Consider the following 17,484-nt stretch of genomic DNA (forward strand, 5'->3'; position numbering starts at 1 on the left):
CTTTTCCAGAGCCAGACACATTTGTACTTTTATTTCTTTTCCTTCTGGGTACAGACTGAATTGTCAGGAACATTGAGACACAGAAGCAAATGTATGAAGAGTCTGTTTTGTTCATTCATTCCTTAATTCATCTTCAGTAACCGTTTTTCCTGGTCAGGACTGTGTACGTCCTGGATGAGACACCAATCCATCACAGGGGACCACACGCACACACACGCACGCACGCACACACACACACACACACACACACACACACACACACACCTACACACCTACACAACTAAGGGCAATTTAAGGCCAGTTTATATTTGACATGTGACTTCGTGTGCACAAGCAGAAGCAATGGCTACGTGAGTGGCATTGTTTACATATTCTCCTGCATACTTCATGTACATCTGCAGAATGAAAAATGACACTCGATTTCCTGTTCATCAGTTTTCTAAGTTGAACTGTAAAACATTTAGTGATTTCACCCACGGTGATATTACACATACTGACGAGCTCTGTCTTTCTTTAAAACTTTCCACTATCATTGTGATAATTGTCATGGGCTGCGTCTCAAATCGAAAACTCCGGCCTTCGATTCAAATCTAAGACTGGTACATTTCAGTAGATTTGAAGGCTACAAATGTTTTGTTTTGTTTCCTATTTTACTTTTCTTACACTGTTCAGCACCTTGGTCAACTTTGCTGTGTTAAACGAGCTATATAAATAACATTTACTGACTTACTTACTAATAGCAGCCATCTTGCGTACAGTGCGTATGCATAGCAAGTATAATTAAGCCTTTAGAGTCACCATTCAGCCAGCCATGTTTTTGGTTTTATCAACTGACTTTCAAAACAGTGTAAAACATCTGCTAGGATTTTAGTACACAATAATCCATAGAGACAGTCCATAAAAAAATAAAATTAAAAATCCAGTGCGTTGCAGTTCTGTGGGTGGAAATGCCTTGTTGATGAGGTCAGAGGAGAAATGCCACACTGCCTCAAGCTGGCAGGAAGGCTACAATAACTCAAATAACCACTCTTTACACCCATGGTGAGCAGAAAAGCATCTCAAAATGCAAAACTTTGAGGACGGGCTTCAAAGCAGACGATCACATTGGATTCCACTCTTGTCGTCCAAAAATAGGAAACTGAGATTACACAGTGGACACAGGCTCACCGAAACCGGACAGTTGAAAATTGTAATAAATACCAGGATAATAACGTTCCTCCATGATAATACGTTTTGATTAAGACTAGATGAAAAGATAACAATGGAGATCAATCACAGAGGCGGTGGTAGAGGCGATAAACAGAAAGCTGTATTCAGAAAAGAAATCTTCAATTCCAAATCGATTACTATTAATTGTGATGATGGGGAGATCAGCGTTGAGAAACCAGGTCATCGGTGGCATAACTTAACTCTCTAAATAAGGATAAGGAATGAAAAATATTTTTAAATATCAGCCTTTATTTAGAACTGGTTAGTGTTGTGCTAGAATCCCACATCTTTCATTGTTTTGTATAACAGATACTAGGGATACTACTTAAAGGGAAATTTTTAAAAATGATCCTTTAAATTATCCTTTAATCCTCCAGGTAACAACTAAGGTTAATATTTGCTATGTAGCCTACATGTGTAATATTTCACCTCTATTGCGTCACTCTGCAGCACACGTTTTGCAGACAGTATGCTCACATTGGATATTGGTGACACAAACAATTAGGTGGAAATTGAAGCAACAGTGCTACCTGACAAAATCTCATTTTGAGTCCTGCATTAAAATGATTCGTAGCAGAAAAATGGTTTGCCAATCAAGTCAATTCTCCATTAAAGAAAATAAAATTCCCAGGCTGGGCAGTCCCTGTCCAGTAATTTGGTTAAAAGGTTAACAGCCACCAGTTGGATGTTGTTTTCATACTGATCCAACTTCAGCAATTCAGAACGACTCATCTGATTTGATTGTCTGGAGTGGATTAGACCATATTAAAGAAGGCAGCAGCAGTCTGCATCATTAGCCAGCTTCTGCAATGACATTTTACATTCACATTCAGGGCATGTTTTACAAAGTTTTTTTTTTTCATTCTAGCCTTTTTTTTTAAAACGCCCCCATAGCACAATTAGCCCTCTGCTGTCATGAGCTGGAGAGTGAGGTGTCAGTCAATGCATGTCAGTGTGTGCCCACAGAGACTGCAGTCTTTACAGAGAAGGTGAGTCACTGCATCCTTAAGCCATTTTAATAGTCCAATCTACAGACATGTCTTATCGAACATACTGACACCAGAAAATCACAAACACAAGCATACTGCTCTGCCATGTCACTGTGTTCAGTTGTAATCAAACAGATGCCAAGGTAGTCATGCTGGTCTGGTCAGAGATATATGAAGGCTGAAGGGCTGCAGTGTTAGCATTTACCATCGGCATGCTGCTCTTGTCAATGTTTTGAAGGCTGTTACATAAAATGCAGTTACCGCAAGCAGCATGGAAGAGTGGAAAGAGGAAAAAAATCTAATTGCAAGGGAATATGACATTTTGAAAGCTACGCTATCTACAGTACATGAAAATCAACAATCATTTTGCTATGAAAGACAGCAAAAAGGCAAATGTTATAAATGTGTCACTGGCAACCTGACCACTTGACCATGAAAGGTTCTATTCAAGCCAAATTCATTATTTAAATTCACTGGCTAAAGTCCAAGAACAGAACGGATATTGCAAGGACTATAATTTTGCAGCATAAGGAGTCCAAAGATCAAACTATTGAGTCAGTCTATTTTTTGATTACATGTACTTGGAAAACTGGTAAAATTAGACAAAAGCTGGATGGATTGACGGAACACAGACACAGCATATGGTCCGGAAATTATTTCTCCTGAACAATAAACCAATAAATGTAGGACAGCCCTGTTTCTTGTTCAGCTTCTCCTCACTAAAATCTCAATAAGAAGTTTTAAATAATGTTTCTCATATCCTCAAGCTGATTTTAGGAGCAGCAACAGAGGGTATGATTTACAACCTCAGCTTTTCTCCAACAGCTAGTGCAGTGTTTTTTTTATTTAATATTACTTTTATTAGTTAAAAAATGATGCACGGAAGGACGCTCCGTGAACCAGCATGAAAAATGTATAGAGCATTATTTATGAGAATCGATCTCATTTGTTGTGTAGAAATAAAACAAGAACACAGGGATGTTGTTAGGGTGTCTGAGCTACACGGCCATGGATGGAGTCTTTCCCTGGCTTACTTAACCACTGAAATCATTGTAAAAGCAGAAAACAAATTAAACATTTCACACTTTCTGGGATAACCAAGGGAACAGAGGACACATTTCAAAACATTTGGCTAATATTAACACATTATATTATTAGGACACAAAAAAAAACATTTCTTTAAATACAAGATACATATGGCTTTTGATATTGGGCCTATTCTGAAGGGTTTCATAAATTGTACAGATGGTGTTACAGTATAATTATACATGTATAGTGCGCAGATAAAGTTGATACCACTGAAAAGGGTGTCATACTCCTGGCTACAGAATCTTCCAGCTCGGACACATATGATTTATTATATAAAAAATATCTGGCATATTAATTTACAGGGCCTTTACTGGTCTAATAACTTTATTACACATGGAATTTTTTTGTCATCTGATCAATACATCTTTGCAGTGGGAGGAAATATCGTGTCTCCATGACCATTACCAACAATACACAGGGAAATAATGTTTCAAATAATATTAAGTTTAATATGAACTATTAATAATATTTGCTTATATGTTAACATAAAGGTAAGATTTTGTCTAAGATTAAATATTGAATGACTAGAGAGACCCCAATTTACTAAACCAAGTTTCATTCATTCAGCAATTTTCCTTCTGATTTTCCTGGTGGATTTCGAACTGGCAACAGCTGACCAGGAGAGCTCCTCACCTTATCATGAAGAGTAAGCTCAGCAACCCTGCTGAGATGGCAGCTAGTTAGGCTATGCCTCTGAGTACCTTTTTCCTAATGCTGTTCTCACTATCATCAATCAATCAATCACAAGGAGGGTCTGTAAGTGTTAGGCCAGCACCCTAGTGGTGATCTGCTACACGGAGAGAGCATGCGAGAGAAAAGGGAATGTTAAAAATAAAAAACGAAGCAAAATTGCCCAGCCTACGCGAAGGAAAATGGAGCGACCCAGACAGAAAATTCCAGAGCTTCCAGATGGGCGCTCCACCCCGGTCTACCCTATGAACAGAACACAGGCCATTATCCCAAAGGGGTGCCTTTTTGACCTGGTCATTTTTTAATGGTAAAATATGTTGGTCTATCTCAGCCACCTGACAAGCTAGAACCTGATGTGGTCTTCTGATATTGCAGCTCATATACCCCAAGGTTCGATGCGTTGTGTGTTCAGGGATTCTTTTCTGCTTATCACTGTTTCAAAGAGTGGTTATTTGAGTTAGCCTTCCTGTGAGCTCACACATTCTTCTCTGACCTCTCTCATCTCATTTTGTGCCCCATTCTGCGTAAAGTCTGAGACTGTTCTGCATGAAAATCCCAGGAGAGCAGTAGTTTCTGAAATACTTTAACCAGCCCTTCTGGCACAAACAACCCCGTGCCACAGTGAAAGATCACATTTTCCCCATTCTAATGTTTGGTGTGAACATTAACTGCAGCTTTTGACCTGTATCTGTATGATTTTCTGCAATGCACTACTGCCATATCTTTCGGATTAGATATATGCTAATTTTGTTTTCATTTTCTTTCAACTCTTTAAATGTTTGACTCACTTACATCTACTATATTTATTTCTATATTTAAGTAAAAATGCCATTTTTCATTTTTATAGTCTATGTATTCGAGCAAACTCAGCTCTTTCACTGCACATATCAACACTGTTACCTTACAAAGTAACCAAGTTTGCAGTAACATGGCCTATGACCTACGTCAGCCATAACTGTTGAAGCAGATATCATGGATGTTGTGACGGTTTTTCAAATAAACCTGCAACTTTCTACATCTTCCACAATATTCTTTATCTCCATCAGAGTTTTTGTTGTGGGACTGTAAAACAAGATCATAGATTCAAAGATTATAAGTCAAGATAAGGCTGGAACACTTACAGTACTTGCTCTCTACAGTTGTATTTCTCCCGAGAGAATGATGTTACTTCCTCATAATCACAAGAGCTAATAAAAATATTTAATCAAACAAATATTATATATGTATTTGAGTCTTTGAGAGACTTGAACTTTTCATGGCTATAACATTGCACACACAAAAACCTAATTTACATATTATTATTTAGTATTATATTTACAATAATTTTTGTACATCAGTAGCACTGTTCCTTTTTTGCATGTGCAATTCTCCCTGCACACATAAATTACCACGTGTTATTTTTGATATCTTAGTAAATCAGGGCCCAAATGTATAAGAGCTAGGTGGAGAACTATAAGCATTAAATCACCGTCTTTTTCCTCTGATGGAATGCCTTGAACTGTTCACTTCAAATGAGCAGTGGCCTTTCACGTCCACTATCATCAGTTTCAAACAACCTGCACTGAAACAGGGCTTTAAAAGAGAGATATGGCTTCAAACACGTTTAATGCCACACATCAACACCACTGTGACTCATTTCAGTCAACATATTTTTATCCATCATCAGCTCCTACTGAGGCTAGATCATATGATGGCTTGAAAACTACGATAACTCTAGATATTAAAGGAATGGCTCTCACCTGGCTCAAGTCTTATTTGACTGATCGTTATCAGTTTGTATATGCAAATGGTAACTTCTCCATGCATACAAAAGTAAAGTTTGGTGTCCCACAATGCTCTGTTCTGGGCTCACTCTTCTTTTCTCCATATATGGTACCGCTGGGTACAATTATTCATAAACATGGTATTAGCATCCACTGCTACGATGAGGACATACAGCTGTGTTTCAGCAAAGCAAGACGACAGATACCTGATCAGCACTTGAGGAATGTGTAAAGAACCTTAGATAATTCTGACACTTAATTCTGACAGTACGGAAGTACTTCCACTAGGACCACAGTAGGAAGTAAGCTTTTTGATTATGTAGTAACTCTGGATGGCCTTTCAGCCATCATGTGTAGCAGTGAAAGACCTTGGTGTGATTATTGCTGATCATATCAGAAATATGGTTAAGAGATAAGAAATATACACAACATGTCACAACATGATGCAGAAAAACTAGTTAATACTTTTGTTACCGCTGGGTTGGGCTATTGTGACACCTTGCAGTCTGGATTTTCCAGTAGATGCATAAAAAAAGCCCCATCTAGTCCAGAATGCAGCAACCAGTGTCCTTACTATAACCAGAACATTTGATCATATCACCCCTCTATCTTATCCACACTGCACTGGCTCCAAGTAAAATTCTACACTGGTTAAAATAAAATACTGCTAATGTTTCAGTTTCAGATTACAGACTGAAGACCAGACATTCTCCTTTAGGATTTTCTGGTAGAGAGCAGAATTCATGTTTCTCTCAATTATTGTAAGTTGGCCAGGTCCTGAAGCAGCAAAGCATCCCCACACCATCACACTACCACCACCATGCTTGACTGTAGGTATGATGATCTTTTTGTGGAATTCGGTGTTTGGTTTATGCCAGATGTAACGGGACCCCTGTCTTCTAAACAGTTCCACATTCAACTCATCAGTCCACAGAACATTCTCCCAAAAGGTTTGAGGATCATCAAGGTGTGTTTTGGCAAAATTCAGACGAGCCTTAATGTTCTTCTGGGTTAGCAGTGGTTTTCACCTCGCCTCTCTTCCATGGAGGCCATTTTCCCCCAGTGTCTTTCTGATAGTGGAGTCATGAACAGTGACCTTTATTGATGCAAGAGAGGCCTGTAGTTCCTTTGATGTTGTCCTTGGCTCTTTTGTGACTTTTGGAAGGAGTTTTTCCATTTGGAGATACTGGCTCTCGCTGTGGTTCTTTGGAGTCCCAGAGCCTTTGAAATAGCTTTGTAACCCTTCCCAGACTGATGTATTTCAATCACTTTCTTCCTCGTCATTTCTGGAATTTCTTTCAACTTTAGCATAGTGTGTTACTGGGTAAGACCTTTTAACCAAATTCATGCTGTTGAAAAAGTTCTGTTTAAGTGTTGATGTGATTGAACAGGGTTTGCAGTAATCAGACCTGGTTGTGTCTAGTCCAGCTGAACCCCATTATGAATGCAGTTTCATAGATTTGGGGAATTAGTAACTATTGGGGAAAATACATTCTATTCATACACACAGGCCCAGTTGGTAACTTTTTTGCTTCAATAAATAACTAACATTTAATAAATAACATTTAAAACTGTATTTTGTGTTTACTCAGGTTGCCTTTGTTTTTATCTTAGATTTTGTGTTACTTTCTGGAACTATTTAGTATGAGATACACAAAAACAGAAGAAATCTTTTAACCCAAAGTGTCTGGAAAACACATTTTAAGAAATTCTGTATAGTCATGACTATAAACTGTTGTAAAGTACTTTTCTCTGACTCACCTCACCACCACCTCAACTGGACTCTATTGAGTTGCAGGAGCAGCAGCTCTACTCTGAGGTTCTCCTGGATTGCTAATGACCCTATCAGGGAAAGTAAGCCCAGCAGCCATGCAGAGTAATCTCATTTCTGTCTCCTGTACTCACAACCATATTCTTTGGTCATTACGACCACTTATGTACATAGCTAAGGTTAGGGCTCATTAGGATAGGGTAAGAAGAGAGCTTTCTCCTAAAACTTAGCCCCAGCTCCCCTGCCATAGACAAAGGATGGAACTACTGTCTGCATTAAGCTCCCAGTGACATAGCCCTGAGGTTCACCAAAGTAGACAGACCCTTTCACCACAACTGGTTCTCACTCCACAAAAGAGGTCTTTGAATTCACTTCCTCAAATCCGTTTTGGAAGGAAGAAAAACTGGGAAACAGGATGAAGGTGACAGTGTAGGGAACCTTTTATAGTCTACCTACATGGAGTCAAGCTCACAAGGTGATGACTTTGCTGTTTGTACTCAAGAACCAGGAACTTTCAACCTTTCAATCACTAGTGCAATTACTTACCCACTTAGCTACCACTGCCCATTTGACACTATCCCACAAACAATGCCAGTCCTACCACAGTGGCATCTCATCATTTTTTCCTAATTTTCTTTTATTTACAATATTATTATGAGGTTAAATCTGTGATCTACAGCCCTTGTTCCTCTTACACCAATCCATATTTATTAAAACACTTGTCACCCACAAGAAATTCTGACGGTTGTAGATGCACAGAGTAGCCATGTCACACTCACACGTCATGTCATGTTGAAAATACAGACAATTTCCCTCCATAGTGTGCCCCATTTTCTCGTCACAATTCAGTGAGAGACATTATTGTCCTCCACTGAAACCACCACATCCAAATAGTGATCTTAATTAGAAAGGCTAGGTATTGTCTTCCGCTATGGGAGCAATTAATAAGCCTGGCATGGAGTAGTAACTAAAATCACATAGATGCCCAAGTTCTATAATATGTGCTTGATTTACTCTTTGTACCTTGGCAGAGGTCTAAATCCTCCATAGGTAGACTGCTGGACGATTATGATGATGAGATTAGCTTCAGAATTACTGGCACTCTTCAACGGAATGCGTAAAAATGACTATTTAAAGTCAACATGGTTTCAAAATCAACAAGGATCACCTTCATAGCAAGCTGTTTGCAGGAGTTGAACAAAAGTATCCTTTCCTGTGAGTATACCACAAATTGCTGTGCCAAGAACCATTATGAATCGTGTGTTGTCAGATAAGTCCAAAAAAACATCCAAAAACATTTTGACCGAACACACCGCTGGCACCTGATACCCAGCGTGGTGGTGAGTCACTGATGTTTTGATGGTGAAGATTCTCATATGAAGATTGAGGGTAAGACCCAAGACCAAAACAAATATCCAAATCATCACAGAAATGGTTGCTAGATTCAGGAGAGATTCAAAAACCCTCTACAACTGTCTCCAATCTTATTAAACATTACAAAAGTGACTCAGAGCTGTTCTCTCCTGAGAATTAATTGCGGGTGTAGCCCATTTAGAAAAAAAACTGCACTATTAAAAAAAACAACTATGTTTTATGTATAATATTGTGTTAACATTAAACTACGCAGCATCCTTATACTGTATGTTTAAGCTCAAGATCAATGTGTTTTCCTTTTTAAATGGTAAATGCTCTGTACTTATATAGCGCTTTTTTAACCTTAGCGGTTCTACAAAGCGCTTTGCACTGGTTCTCATTCACCCAGTCACACACACACACACCAGTGGTAGCAGAGCTGCCATGCAAGGCGCTAACTTGCCATCAGGAGCAACTTGGGATTCAGTGTCTTGCCCAAGTACACTTCGGGATGTGGAGACACGTGAGCTGGGAATCGAACCGCCAACCTTACGATTAGTGGACAACCCGCTCTACCACCTGAGCCACAGCCACCCCAATATTACATTACATATTCACTTTCGGTTATTTTCATAAATAGGGTGCCAATAATTCTGGTGTTAACTGTGCCGCAGGAGTTCTATCACAGTGAGGCTTCTTGTTGAGTAGCACAGCAGATGTGACTTTCAAAATGAGGCCTTCTGTCATGTGTAAGAAAGGAATTTGTTCAACAGGCTGTTCTTCTGCTGTTCAATGGCTGTAATAACATGATAATCAAAGCCTCCAGAAAAGGGCAATCAGTCCATTTGACTACGGCGTGTCAGTAATTGCCTATGTGCCTATGTTGAGTAATTTAAAAGAGGTCCAAATCAACTGTTACATAAGTAAATGATGTTACAAAAAATTGTTCAGGCTAAACAAATCAAAAACGGGATCTTTGCTATTACACATTTACAACAGTTTGATTCATATGAGTTAGAGGAAGCAAAAACAAACTCTTTCTAAAACTAATGTTAAACTTTAAATATGTAGTCAGTGATTTTGGCAGAAGTTAACTGAAGCTAGCTGTTTAAAAAACAAGCAAATACAACCCCTTCCATTAGAATGTAAGGAGAACAAATTACAAATATTAACAATTATTAAAAATGACATAAAAGCTATGAACACCATATTTGTGTGCAAAACCAACATACATTTGATAAATCAACACCAACATAATCATGATCCTTGTTATGAGAACTGATGGAAATTTGCAACAATCTAGCTCAAAAACCAAACATTTTACAGCATCTGTCTAAAGAATAACAAGCAGAGACTAAAACAGTAAAATGCTCACACACATGTCAATCGTGAGCTGCAGTAAACTATAAACCTGGCCAAAATTAAAGGACACAGTTGTCATCTTTTACTCTGTATTTTATTCACCACAAAACAATACAGTAATGTATTACAAATAAGATGTTTTAACATGTTACATTTTGTATTTGAAGTGTACTTTATTTACCATTTTAAGTATTCCAGAATATTAATTACCATTTAATATACATGTAAATAGATAGTACATTCCAAATACAAGACATTTTGTCTTGCTATATAGCTTTCTCAGTCATTTAAAGATTTGCACCTTGAATTATTCCCATGAATTATTTAAAAGCTTTAAATTTCTTGGCTTTTTTTTGCAAGAATAAATAATATGTTTGGAATCTGAGATTTGCTCCTTTAGTTTTGACCTTGATACAACTTGTTGCTATATGATTAAGATAAGTAATCAATTATTTAATAAAAGATTTTGTAATATAGCATTGAAGTGGAAATTATTAAACCAATAAACTTACTGTGTATTAAACCACATTGGCAACTCAAGAACTGTATGCAGTTTGAGAGAGGTACTTGCAAAAGATTTTCTGTGAGACTTGTTGTCTACGTTAGCCTCACCGATGCAAACCTAAAGAAGCAAGCAAAAACTGACCACCAACCTGTCTTGGCTGGATGACTAGATTTCGAGAGAGGTAAACTTAGGATTTTTTTTGTTGTGGAAATTAGATTATTTTTTACAGAATTATTTCTTTAAGAGGAGTATGATCTTGATTATACACCAAAACAGAGAAGTCAGGGATCCCATTCATAAACCATAATTAAACCCATTTTGAGTACTTCATATAAGGCGATGTATTCTAATATATATTCATATAGTGTTTGTAAGAACAATTTCAGCCTGTGCTGTCGTCCTCTATTTCTCAGATTAATGTAGGGTAGGTTTGGTTGTACGTTATGGCTTATTGATCTAACACACCTTGTGTGAAATGAAGGAAAAGGGAGTGTCCCCTTGTCCTTGTGCACCAGAGAGCATAATCGGCTCCAGCAAACTACTATGTTTAAGAATGTACTGCACTGTCTGTGGAGACTGGCCTTGGGGTATGTAATGAAAATGAATACCAGAAATGGACCCATTCTGTCTTGGAAACTGCCATCAAGTTCTCACCATGACCAGAGAATGTGCAGTGAATGGTGAAGTAGTCAGTGCTCAAAGGGAGGGGAAATTTTGTCACTGTACACTCTATTGCCCATTAACACGAGAACTGGATGAGTCAGATGCCCTTCACAGGAAGCACAAAGAGAGAGTCAATCACTGCACTTAGTCGCAGTGGAAATCACTGTGTTCCATGTGACTTCTTGCTAGCACCTTTTTGCAAAGCCCCAGAAGATATTATTTACAAATTATAATGTCGAATAGTTATCTTTAAAGGGCTGATTTCGATATGCTAAATAAGTAGCATATGATCACTGAAGGAAAAACACAGAGTTTGCTATCTGAAAGTTTGGAAAATTGATAATGCGTTTTAAAAGCGCTGCCTAAAATAACTTTACCAGCTGCAGCCAGCCACTACGATAGTGAAAAAAAAAAAAAAACCCATTCAAAATTGAGTTCAGTCAGAGAAATGTGTGGAGAAGGTCATTCTGTCCTCTGTAAGCTGTCAGCTGTTTGAATGAGGAGAGTGGCCATGTCCTGACAGATCTGTCTTTGCAACCAGCCAAGGTCACATGTGTCTGCACTTTATCTTTCCACATAACATCCAGAGTAGGAGCTGCAGCTGAGTGCAATAGCGGCCTCTCCTTTGCATGGCTGCGATCATAGCATGTTTCTGCTTAACACATCCATCACTTGGCCTGAGTACGCTACACTTTCCATGCATCAACAGTATGTGCTGACATTGAAGTCTTTTCCGTAATGGTTCAATGTTGGTTTATCAAGAACATGTTACAGATATAGATATCAAATATTTAGCATTTATGGACAACAATAATATACAAATAGGATTAGTGAAAACCTTATGCAGTAAGTAGCAAGGAGTGCATACCTGCCAAAATATGCTGTCTATTGTGTTTCCAAGGAAGCCGTCCCGTGTTTCAGAAGACAGAAGTTTGGGGCCCAGTATCGTCATGAATTCATCAAAATCCACCTGTCCATCCCCTGGGAAAAAAAGCACTGTAAATGATAGATAGCTAACTAGACAGATAGATATGAGGTACAGAGTGTTTGTAGATACGAGAAAAGTAGATATGCAGGTAGGTAGACAGATAGTCTTATGCTTTATGGGGTTTATATTCACATACTTTAAAGCAGAGATGGAAACTCGAGTCTTTACTTGACTTAAGTGGCAAAAAAAGAGACTTGACTTGGACTCATGAACAACAGACTCGAGACTTGACTTGGACTTGAAGACAGAGACTCGTGAAAAACACAAGTCATTTTGGATTGGCATTCCCGATTACGTTCTCTCTTTACTACCCCACATGACAGCATCAAACATCACATTTTTCTATTCATTCCTCATTCATTCATTCCCTATCTATATGTGCTGCAGCAGCAAATATCACAACAATTCATCTCTAAAAAACACCAAGCCAAAATTATTATATACAAGCGTGACACATTTGAAGGCGCTTGTTCATCACCCATTGGAAATGTGCTGTTATTTAAATGAACAACAAACAATAACAGCTGTCAGGGGCTTGCTTGTTGTACATTTTCAAGAAGTACAAATGTTTCCATGTCCTTTTCATGTTTCTTCCCCACCAAGTATTAGCTACCATATGCATATAATATCCATGTTTACAAGTGCTCAGTGGAAGACTACCTTACCCTTCATTACTTGAGAACTACAGCAAACTATGGCAACTCAAATAGCTCAAACTACACAGCACATTGGCATTTCGCACTAAGTAATACCTAAACTTGACTTGGACTCTACCTCAGAGACTTGAGATTTGACTTGGACTCTACCTCAGAGACCTGAGATTTGACTTAGACTCCACCTCAAAGACCTGAGACTTGAGTTAGACTCCACCTCAAAGACCTGAGACTTGACTTAGACTCCACCTCAAAGACCTGAGGCTGGACTTAGACTCCACCTCAAAGACTTGAGATTTGACTTAGACTCCACCTTAAAAGACCTGGGACTTGAGTTAGACTCCACTTCAAAGTCTTGAGACTTGACTTAGACTCCACCTCAAAGTCTTGAGACTTGACTTAGACTCCACCTCAAAGTCTTGAGACTTGAGTTAGACTCCACCTCAAAGTCTTGAGACTTGAGTTAGACTCCACCTCAAAGACCTGAGACTTGACTTGCACTCCACCTCAAAGACCTGAGACCTGACTTGGACTCCACCTCAAAGACTTGAGACTTGACTTGGACCTCAGGGACTTGTGAACATGTCTGCTTGAAAGTGTATATTAACATACTGTACATACAGGCTAGAATGATTAAACAAGTTTTGAAGCATTAGTTCTTAAAGTTCTGCCCCAGTCATTATGCTTCTTCAGTGTGTCACTCTGATGAATCACCACCAGAACAGTCCATAAAGTGGAAAAGACACAAATGTGAGGTGCTTTCTTAAATGCCAGTAAAGCATCCACCTCCTCTAATGCAGACCTGGTCAAACCAAACTGCCTCTGTGCTGCGAGTGCCTAATCACAGCTCTCGCTTCCTGGAGGATGAGTCAATTGCACTTAATTTGGTCTCATTCCAGCACTGTACTCAATCCTTAAGGCACTGACATGCTCAGCCATTTGACTGCACTGATTGGCTGAATACCATATGAGTTTGGGGAGATAAGAAGATGGGACTGTTAAGGCAGAGCTAGTCTAAAAACAGGACTGAAGTTAGCACAGGCCCTAAAATCAGCTTAGAGCAGGATTTTTCAGCCACTGCTACATGGACTGAATCTGGACCATTTCAATTGTTAAATGGCCCACAGTATTAAATTAGCATTAATACTATGTTTAGGAATAATATACATATATCTATCTGTTTGTGATGTAAAAAAAACACAAAAAAACAACAACAACTGAGATGAATCATGTCAGACCTTTTCCCATCTTTAATGTGATATAGCAAAGAAAAAAAATTCCTGTACACTTGGCAGACAATACAGCATTCAAGCTTTTTGGTCTACCAAAAAGAGACTCAGTCCCAGGTGAAGAGAAGGAGCTCCATAGCATGGGTATTGGGTTCTTTGAGAAACAAGCTGTCTTGTTTCTTAGAATTATCCCCCAAAAAGTTCTACCTTGGTCTCATCAGACCATAACATTTTGCCACATGGTTTGGAGTGACTGTATAAATGCTTTGGCAACATTTAGACAGACTTTCTAAATTGGATTGGATTTTTTGACAATGAGATCCCTGCCATGTAAGCTCTTTGCACACAATGGTTTCAGAAGTTGGATGAAACTAAGAAGATGTACAGAAAATCCTACAGAAACAGCTGATCTTTATTTGGGGTTCATCAGAATCACTTCATTGACGACAGGTATATGTGAATGTGAGTTAAGTCTGAGCAAAGTCACATGACCCATTATAAAAAGTGTGCACACTGATGCAACCAGGTTACTTTTATGTTTTTTCTTTGACTTTTTTTCCTTAAAACATTCCTATTTCTTCTTCGCTTGAGTTTTGTTGGTTGCTATATCACTTCAATGGTGAAAAAAAGATCTGGCATGACTTATCTTGGTTTCATATCACAAAAACTTGCCATTTTCAATTTGGGGTGTGTATATCTACTTTTTATATCTACCATACTTATCTACTGTAATACTATCATTTACTGTACTACTGTCATTTATCTCCTTTCTTACATCCAAAGTCACTTTTTAGTATGAAACACAAAATAGTTGAAAAACTTTAAGGAGTAGAAAAAGAAGAGTATTATTGTGTGAAGAGAATGTTCTGCAGCTGAGATTTTAAAGAACAATAGAAGCACAGGTACTGATCCCGCAGTTTGGGAGCCATGGCACTAAAGGATCTGCCATCTACTATGGAAAGCCTGGTGGGTGTCAGGGTACACGATGAGATGTAAGAATGGAGAAGCTCAGAACACTCGGCAGGAGCAAGACCGTGAAGGGCTTTGAAAGTAATAAAAAGCAGCTTATATTGATTGTGGAAAGACACAGTAACCAGTGTACCCGACACAGCACAGGTGTGATATGAGCAGATTGTATTAGTACTCTAGCAGCTGCGTTTGACTGTATTGTTGTTGGTTCAGAATTTAGCTGGTAGACCAATAAAAAGAACATTACAGTAAATAATATGAGGACGATAAGGCACAAACTAATTATTTAGCATTGTTGTTATTTAGGAAAGCAGAAGAACGATGTTATGTAGGTGAATTACAAGGCAGATTTGGTGAGGGATGAAATGAGGGCATAGCTGAAAGTGCAGAGCTGAGAAGAACATGATTCCTAATAACCGGCACAGATTTAACAGACACACCATCAAAGTCAACAGAGAAATCAGACAGTCTGGGTATTTAGGATCCAGGGACAACTAGTAATATATATATATTTTAAGTTTAAGTTCGCAATCATCCTTTACAATGATTCTGTGTTCTGTATACCTGGAATGATGGGAGACTTATCATTGGGAATTGTGGTTGAATTTGCACTTACGTATAACAGAATGTTATCAGCATAAAGATGAAAGCTGAGCCCATCACTAGTGATAATAATTTGTTCAATGGGTAGCATGTATACAGTGTTAAAAAAGGAGGTGGCCTGAGAACCATAGTTTGTTCTCCATTCTGGAAACTGATCTAGTCTGTCAGTAATCACTTTCTCACTGTGTATCTCTGCCAATAAGATCATTTCTTTAGCCAGTCCAGCTTATAAGAAACTTCAACTATTACACTAAAATCAGTTCCAGCCTAAAATGATGAATAAGCCGAATCGTTTCATTGACCAGTTACAAGAAGTGTTTAACCATTGTACTTACTGTGCAACAATAAGCATGGCTACAATATGGGGTCATGAATTCATGGCAAAAATAAAATGGAGATAAACATTGCTGCAGAACTGTTATATCTCGTAACCTTTCATGTGCCCTATTTGCTAGGGAAGTAAAATATTGCTGAGGTTTGGATTTGACTCTTTTGGCTCTGCAGGTAAGAAGAGACAAAATCAAGACGTGGGAATAACAGTGCATCGTGTGTGCTTTGTTCACTATGACCATGTTGCATTAGTTTGATAGAATTAAAGTTGTGCATAGATAGTGAATTCACAGCTCTGGAACCCTGAGAAGCCAAGACACATACAGTGGGGGAAATAAGTATTGAACGTGTCAACATTTTTTTTCACTAAATATATTTCCAATGAGGTTATTCACATGAAATTTTCACCAGACATCAGCATTAACTCAACAAATCCAGAAATATAAAGAATTCACAACGTTAAGGTCCATAAATAAAGTTTCTCAGTTGTGGATAAGAAAGGGCAGTTTACACTGAAAACCTTTATGAGGCATGCCTTTCATTCTCAGGTAACCTTCTTTTGACGTTTAGGCCCACCCTCACAAGACGATTTCCATCCAGCCATCCATTTTCTGCACTGCTTATCCTACACAGGGTTGTGGGGAGCCTGGAGTTTATCCCGGGGAACTCTGAGAACGAGGCGGAGGACATCCAGCCCACTGCAGGGCACAATCACACACACACTTACACACCCATTCACACTCTTCAGACAATTTTGAAATGCCAATCAGCCTACAACGCATGTCTTTGGACTGGGGGAGGAAACTGGAGTACTTGGAGGAAACCCTCAAAGCATGGGGAGAACACATGCAAACTCCATGCAAGCAGGGAATACGCCCAAGCAGATCATTTCAACATCATTAAAATATACAGTAAACACCGCACATGGCTTCACAGCTGCAAAAGCATGACATTGCATTTCTCTGTTGGAGTTGGTGTGAAGCACATTATCTAGATAAAGCTCTCAGACACAGGGATTTAATTCTCCCGCCATATGGAGCAATCTCTGCTATGTCTATTCTTGCTCCATATGACAGGGGGATTACATCCCTGTATATATAAATATATATACAGTGCCTTCCACTAATATTGGCACCCATGGTAAATATGAGCAAAGAAGGCTGTGAAAAATCTATTATTAAAAAAAAAAAATTGTTTTTAACCTTTTGATATTTTGTTAAAAAGATTCACAAAACACTCATGGATATCAAACAATTGCAAACAAAACACAGCCATATATAAAAAAAATCTTTGTTAAATATAGGTTTGCAACAATTAT

General features: G+C 38.5%; 1 protein-coding gene across 2 annotated transcripts in view; it reads right to left on the minus strand.

The window, feature by feature from the left end:
• The window catches only part of caln1 (calneuron 1), a 58,169-nt gene that overhangs the window by 21,660 nt on the left and 19,025 nt on the right, over window positions 1–17,484 (minus strand). For both annotated transcript variants that reach the window (XM_017490246.3, XM_017490245.3), the window contains exon 4: window positions 12,263–12,375. In XM_017490246.3, coding sequence (XP_017345735.1) covers window positions 12,263–12,375 — 113 coding nt within the window. The remainder of the gene's footprint in view (window positions 1–12,262; window positions 12,376–17,484) is intronic.

This window comes from Ictalurus punctatus, chromosome 17 (assembly GCF_001660625.3).
Source record: "Ictalurus punctatus breed USDA103 chromosome 17, Coco_2.0, whole genome shotgun sequence".
NCBI lineage: Eukaryota > Metazoa > Chordata > Actinopteri > Siluriformes > Ictaluridae > Ictalurus > Ictalurus punctatus.